The following is a 7182-nucleotide window of genomic DNA, read 5'->3' on the forward strand; positions in this document are numbered from 1 at the left end:
CATATGAGTACTAAACTTTTATTAGTCTCGGTGGCATAATGGTTACTGTATTTATTGGAATCCAAGATATCCTTCTTCCATGTCACATACATTTCTACTGCTTTTCTTTAGCCAATTATCTAACGATGCTGTATCAACTACTAGGTTGTTTAGCGTTGATTAAATGGTGATAGTGAGATGATATTTGGTGAGATGACGTCGAGGTTTTACTATATGATTTGATTACCTTACCATTCGGGAAAACCTCGGGAAAAAAATACAACCAAGTAATCAGACCAAATGGGAATCGAACCCAACCCAAGTGCAGCTCTGCATCATACTTACAAATAGCTTTTAGAGAACCCGCAGGTTCATTGCCACCCTCACATAAGCCTGTCATTGGTCCCTATCCTGAGCAAGATTAATCCAGTCCCTGCCATCATATCCCACCTCCCTCAAATCCATTTTAATATTATCCTCCTATCTACGTCTCGGCCTCCCCAAAGGTCTTTTTACCTCTGGCCTCCCAACTAACACTCTATATGCATTCCTGGATTCACCCATACGTGCTACATGCCCTACCCATCTCAAACATCTGGATTTAATGTTCCTAATTATGTCAGGTGAAGAATACAATGCATGCAGTTCTGCGTTGTGTAACTTTCTCCATTCTCATGTAACTACATCCCTCTTAGCCCCAAATATTTTCCTAAGCACTTTATTCTCGAATATCTTTAATCTCTGTTCCTCTCTCAAAGTGACAATCTAAGCTTCACAACCATACAGAACAACCAGTTTACTGTCATTACTTGATTTTATGTAGATGAATTTTGTTAAATATTGAAAGCTATTTAAATATAATTTTTAAAGTTTTAAGTGTACTGATTTCTGTGATTTTTTGTTGAAAAGAATTATGGCATATTAAGCTACATCTTGGATCTGCAAAATACAACACAGTTTTTACATTCAGAAGAGGCAATGCCTACAATAATACTAGAACATAAGCGGTGAGTAATACTAATTATTGTCATGTTTACAATGTTAAAACGTTTATAAAATCTGGGAATACTATTCTAGACTAAATCCCGAAAAGACAAAGTATATGATCATGTCTCGTGACCAGAATATTGTACGAAATGGAAATATAAAAATTGGAAATTTATGCTTTGAAAAGGTGGAAAAATTCAAATATCTTGGGGCAACAGTAAATGACACTCGGGAGGAAATTAAACGCAGAATAAATATGGGAAATGCGTGTTATTATTCGGTTGAGAAGCTTTTATCATCCAGTCTGCTGTCAAAAAATCTGTAAGTTAGAATTTATAAAATAGTTATATTACTGGTTGTTCTGTATGGTTGTGAAACTTGGACTCTCACTTTGAGAGAGAAACAGAGATTAAGAGTGTCTGAGAATAAGGTTCTTAGGAAAATATTTGGGGCTAAGAGGGAGAATGGAGGAAGTTACACAACACAGAACTGCACGCATTGTATTCTTCACCTGACATAATTAGGAACATTAAATCCAGATGTTTGAGATGGGTAGGGCATGTAGCACGTATGGGTGAATCCAGGAATGCATATAGAGTGTTAGTTGGGAGGCCAGAGGTAAAAAGACCTTTGGGGAGTCCGAGACGTAGATGGGAAGATAATATTAAAATGGATTTGAGGGAGGTGGGATATGATGATAGAGACTGGATTAATCTTGCTCAGGATAGGGACCAATGGCGGACTTATGTGAGGACGACAATGAACCTCCGGGTTCCTTAAAAGTCATAAGTAAGTACTATTCTAGATGCCAAGTACTGCAAGTTTTAACCCTGCCAAAGGTCAAATTTTTCAGCGAAAGAATTCCGAAGTATGGTTGGAAATGAAGCTGTGGATCCCATGTTACACTAAGTCTGTTGCATGAAAGAACCTCATCATGTTCAACTAATATTATAAACTAAATAAAAAAAAAACATACAGAAGCTTTGAAATAAACAAGAAATAATTAAGCTCTGACCCAAGTACGCTTCATCTAAGTAATTTGATTAATTTCTGTTGTAGGGTTCTGAAGCGCGATGGACCTCGTACTGGTCTTTTGTCCTGCATCGGCCGCAAGCCTCTCTGGGTGACTGTCATTAACATTAAGTCGGCAGAAAATCTGGCTACCAAAACTGGTGGTAAGAATCTTATTCAGACACTAAATGTTTTAAATATTACTCATAGCTAGGGGCCTGAATTTTGGTGAAATAAATGCAACATCTTAATAATGAGTGAATTCAGTTGGAAGAGTTCTGAAAAAAAAAAAAGTTCAATAATACTTTTGATATTTATATGAAATGGGTTTGGAGTAGAAATGTGCCACGAGTAACCATGGGTGGGTTATTTTATATGGTTGGTGCTCGATATTATGTGAGAATTATTTAAGAATTTTGTAAGTATACTTGAATATTCGGCAGTTCGAATGCATCTTTTCTCAACTTCTGTGTTTATTAGCTACTGAAATCCTTCTACTGGCAATGACAGTAATAGCAAAATTATGAACAAATATATTTTACAATACCCACCACCAAGCCAAGCTGTATTAAATAAGCGACTGGTAGTCTCACGTGACATTTAAAAGAAATTGTCAGTGTACCTACCAGTAGCCAACTTTTCTCACTTGTGAATACGAGAGTTCATTTCTATATCTCAGATTTTTTTTTTAAATGAAAATATGTTGTTGTTGTTTTCTAATGCCAGGCGTTTGACATTAAAGTCATTTGACCTCTTGCACTCCAATATTTTTCAAAGATATTATCATGGCCAGCCACTGAAGCACAGATTTTGAGGTGTTCCGAATCCATTTCTTGGTTTGAGCAAAAAATGAAAATATTGCAGGATGCAATCCCTACTGTGTGATAAGCTGTGAAGGCAAGAAGTCCAGGACGCCAATCATGAGGAATACTTCGAATCCCTTATGGAACTCATCATTTGTGTTTTACCGATCATCTACCTCGAAGCCCGTGACAATCAAGGTAAGTGTTTTGTAAAAGAGATTAACTAATCTGACCAACGATGAATTCAGAGAGGATTGTCCCTCTCCGCAAGATAAAATTAATTCTCAAGACAAAGAAATAAATATAAATAAAGTACAATTAAATATTACTTTTTTTGTACATAGAAAATGTGCTATTTGAAGGGGCCAGTGATTGCAGTGTAACATGTTCACACAGTACATAGTATTATGATATATGCTCACTAGATTAATTAAAAAAATTTTAATACCAAGCAAGTTAGCTCAGGCAGTAGCATTTGAGACTCATATTCAGGAGGTCATGGGTTCAAACCCCGTGGCCGACCAATCTGAGTGGGGTTTTTCATGGTTTCACAAAGACAAATGCCGATTGGAAATTTACATGCCATGATTCATCATCATGATTCATGCAGAGACCTGCAAGAGAGCGATACTTAACGATATCTGAGATCGGTTTTACCGAATGCACTTCGTGTGTAATCGCTCGAGCTCGGGTTTGGCCTGCGCTCGCTCGAGCTCACCTGGGGGATCGCTCCCCTGTCGGAACAAGCGCTCGCTTCAACCGCTGTACGCGAAGCAGTATGCTACAGTACTACGTAGTGCAGCATTGGTAAAAATCGAATGCATTCATTTGATTATCAAAACCATTCGAAATAATAGAAATATTCACAATATCACTTGATTATTCATTGATTTTGCTTACCACCACAACAAGCCGTATGAAGTTACACAAAATATGTACTCGCATAACAGAATATGTTCCATTTTAAGATAATGATAAGAGCTTCGAGTTCAGAATCATATGACGCAAAAATAGAATGATAAGCTTCGAATGTTCTGTGTGGTTGTAGCGTACTAACTCTTCTAACAGCCCCAGTATCTGACCCTGATCTTTATTAAATTAAACACCTGACCTACATGGTGATAAGAAAAAAGAGCGCTGCTCTCAGGCTATAGGCCTACGTATAGAATGACTAATCAACATACTGCAATGTTATTGAACAATTCATTCATGCATTCGAATGATTTAATCCTACAATGGAATAATCATAGAAATCATTCGATTGTTTTCAACAATTATATATTTTAGTGGAAATTTAATTAATTACACATTTTTCTTTGTTTAGATTGAAACAGCCTGAAATGATTTTCTGTATAAATATATTTCATTCCTACTCAGTTTAACATTTAACTTCAAAAACAAACTGAGACACAAATTTAATCGTGATAATATTGTAAATGCAAATGAAATGTTTGGTTATATTACTATAAAATGTATATAAAACCGAGAAATTACATTTAATACGTGACAACTAAAAATGTCTATCGAAGTATGAAATGCAAATAATAAATTAGTAGCGATATATTTTGTTTCATCTCGAACGTAATATGAACTTTACTCATTAACTTGGGAATATTTTTATTTTAGTAGGTTATTTTACGACGCTTTATCAACAGCTTAGGTTATTTAGCGTCTGAATGAAATGAAGGTGATAATGCCGGTGAAATGAGTCTGGGGTCCAGCACCGAAAGTTACCCAGCATTTGCTCGTATTGGGTTGAGGGACAACCCCGGAAAAAACGTTAACCAGGTAACTTGCCCCGACCGGGATTCGAACCCGGGCCACCTGGTTTCACGCTGACCGTTACTCCACAGGTGTGGACAATCCTATGTACTTTAAGGTATTCTTATCGCTTACTTCTCCGAATTTAGTCCAAGCAGAGCTAGTAGGTAACTGCTTTCCCTTTTCTTCCACTACTCTGACTCTGCTGATTTAACTTTATTTTCGGTATATAGGCCTTCTTTTGACATCGTGTCTTGTAATCTTTTACCATCAACAGAGACGGTGTCCGAGCCTCTGCTTGAGATCGACGTCGATACTATTGAATCATCTTCAACATTCGTTTTGATGAAACGTACTGATTAGACAAGCCTACAATTCACCTACTGCTTACTGCTACCGGAAGAGCACTCATGAACACCGAGCGCTCGTCGTCAGACCCGATCGCTCGGTGTGTTGCCTTACTTGGTGATTTATCGGAACTATTCGTATATGATCGCTATTCATTCAGTCAGTGCCTTCCTGGACTGATAACGATATCCCGCGCTCGCTCTCTTGCAGGTCTCTGGATTCATGCCTCAGTCACCAATATCATAAACATTAATCACAATCTATAATCAGTCACATGAACACAAAGCCATCTACAACACACAGTAAAAACAGAAACTCAACAATAATAACAACGGCCTACTGGTGTACCCACAGATTTTAAACACGTGATATGACCACAGATGTTAAAGATTGTATAAAAAAAAACCCCTTGGACATAGTCTGATTGGGTTGTTGTTACGTAATGGTAACAGTGTACCAGCTGTGTTGAGATGTGCGAAGTTCCGTAGTACTAAAACTACGTTAATTAATTTTTTTACTGTAAAATAATATCGAATATTGTACGAAATGGAAATATAAAAATTGGAGATTTATCCTTCGAAGAGGTGGAAAAATTGAAATATCTTGGAGCAACAGTAACAAATATAAATGACACTCGGGAGGAAATTAAACACAGAATAAATATGGGAAATGCCTGTTATTATTCGGTTGAGAAACTTTTATCATCCAGTCTGCTGTCAAAAAATCTGAAAGTTAGAATTTATAAAACAGTTATATTACCGGTTGTTCTGTATGGTTGTGAAACTTGGACTCTCACTCTGAGAGAGGAACATAGGTTAAGGGTGTTTGAGAATAAGGCGCTTAGGAAAATATTTGGGGCTAAGCGGGATGAAGTTACAGGAGAATGGAGAAAGTTACACAACGCAGAACTGCACGCATTGTATTCTTCACCTGACATAATTAGGAACATTAAATCCAGACGTTTGAGATGGGCAGGGCATGTAGCACGTATGGGCGAATCCAGAAAGGCATATAGAGTGTTAGTTGGGAGACTGGAGGGAAAAAGACCTTTAGGGAGGCCGAGACGTAGATGGGAGGATAATATTAAAATGGATTTGAGGGAGGTGGGATATGATGATAGAGACTGGATTAATCTTGCTCAGGATAGGGACCGATGGCGGGCTTATGTGAGGGCGGCAATGAACCTTCGGGTTCCTTAAAAGCCATTTGTAAGTAAGTAAGTAAAATAATATCGAAGAAATGGTAGCAACTAGGAAGATTTTAATTATAGATGTCATCACATGCTTTATTACCTCTACAAATAAATGCAGAAGATCTCATTCCATCCTGTATAAATCTGTAAATAGTGGAAATCTATCAGCAAAAATTAGTTCTAGCCTTGTGTGATCCCGTTACAATTTTTCCCTGTACTTTATTTTTAATTATAGATTCATATGACTTTATAATTCTCCCTGTAGGTTAATTTCTTCTCCCCCTCCCACCTTAGAGATAAATATCTGTTGTCATATTCAGCAGAACACATCCATGAGTAGGCACATCCTATTTTCGCGAATTTCTGCTAATTGAGTCTGAGAGTTAAAATTTTTATAGATATAAACAAAACTCGTTCTGTAGACGCATTTGACAAGGAAGCATGTAGGTGGGGATTGTGTGTTTTATTACCAGTTTTAAGAAGTGATTTCCATGTTTAAATTTATACTTTTTGCGTCACAATTTACGTGTTTAAATGCAGACTTTTTTCATGATTTACATATTTAAATAACTTTTTTCACAATTTATATACCAGTATTTAAATAACGCCTTTATTCACAAATTACAGTACCTTAGTTTTATTTTTACTGACATTGATGAATTTTATTCACTGTCTTACTGTGACTCCATCGATGAGTTATCACTAGGTCATCAGCCACATGATGCTGAGCAGTTTCAAAGAGTTTTTCTGAATGTACTTAAACCTTAAAATTTAATATATATATATATATATATATATATATATATATATATATATATATTTTTTTTATCCAATGCCATCAGGTTGTCTTTTCGACATTTCTGGTCTTCTCTCCTGGCTGTGGCTTAATTGTAACCCACTTCTGAGGTTGGGGCGCCTGGCAGGCGGAGTTACATTACCCCGATGATGTGATAGGATGATTATGATAATGTGGTGCCAGGAGAGGTCTTAAATCTAAACTTAACCTAAATTCCAGACCATGGACGAACACAGCAATAATCTCCTTTAAGGAAAAATTCCTGTGCTCTAACCAGGAATCGAACCCGGGACCTCATGAACTAC

General features: G+C 36.8%; 2 protein-coding genes across 4 annotated transcripts in view; one reads left to right on the plus strand and one right to left on the minus strand.

Moving 5' to 3' along the window:
* Positions 1 to 7182, minus strand: part of Bmcp (uncoupling protein Bmcp mitochondrial) — a 415529-nt gene that overhangs the window by 76520 nt on the left and 331827 nt on the right. The gene's annotated exons all lie outside the window — the stretch shown is intronic.
* The window catches only part of LOC138706607 (calpain-5-like), a 69245-nt gene that overhangs the window by 45743 nt on the left and 16320 nt on the right, over positions 1 to 7182 (plus strand). For all 3 annotated transcript variants that reach the window (XM_069836120.1, XM_069836121.1, XM_069836122.1), the window contains 2 exons: positions 2026 to 2141; positions 2842 to 2978. In XM_069836120.1, coding sequence (XP_069692221.1) covers positions 2026 to 2141; positions 2842 to 2978 — 253 coding nt within the window. The remainder of the gene's footprint in view (positions 1 to 2025; positions 2142 to 2841; positions 2979 to 7182) is intronic.

This window comes from Periplaneta americana, chromosome 9 (assembly GCF_040183065.1).
Source record: "Periplaneta americana isolate PAMFEO1 chromosome 9, P.americana_PAMFEO1_priV1, whole genome shotgun sequence".
In the NCBI taxonomy this organism is placed as follows: Eukaryota; Metazoa; Arthropoda; class Insecta; order Blattodea; family Blattidae; genus Periplaneta; species Periplaneta americana.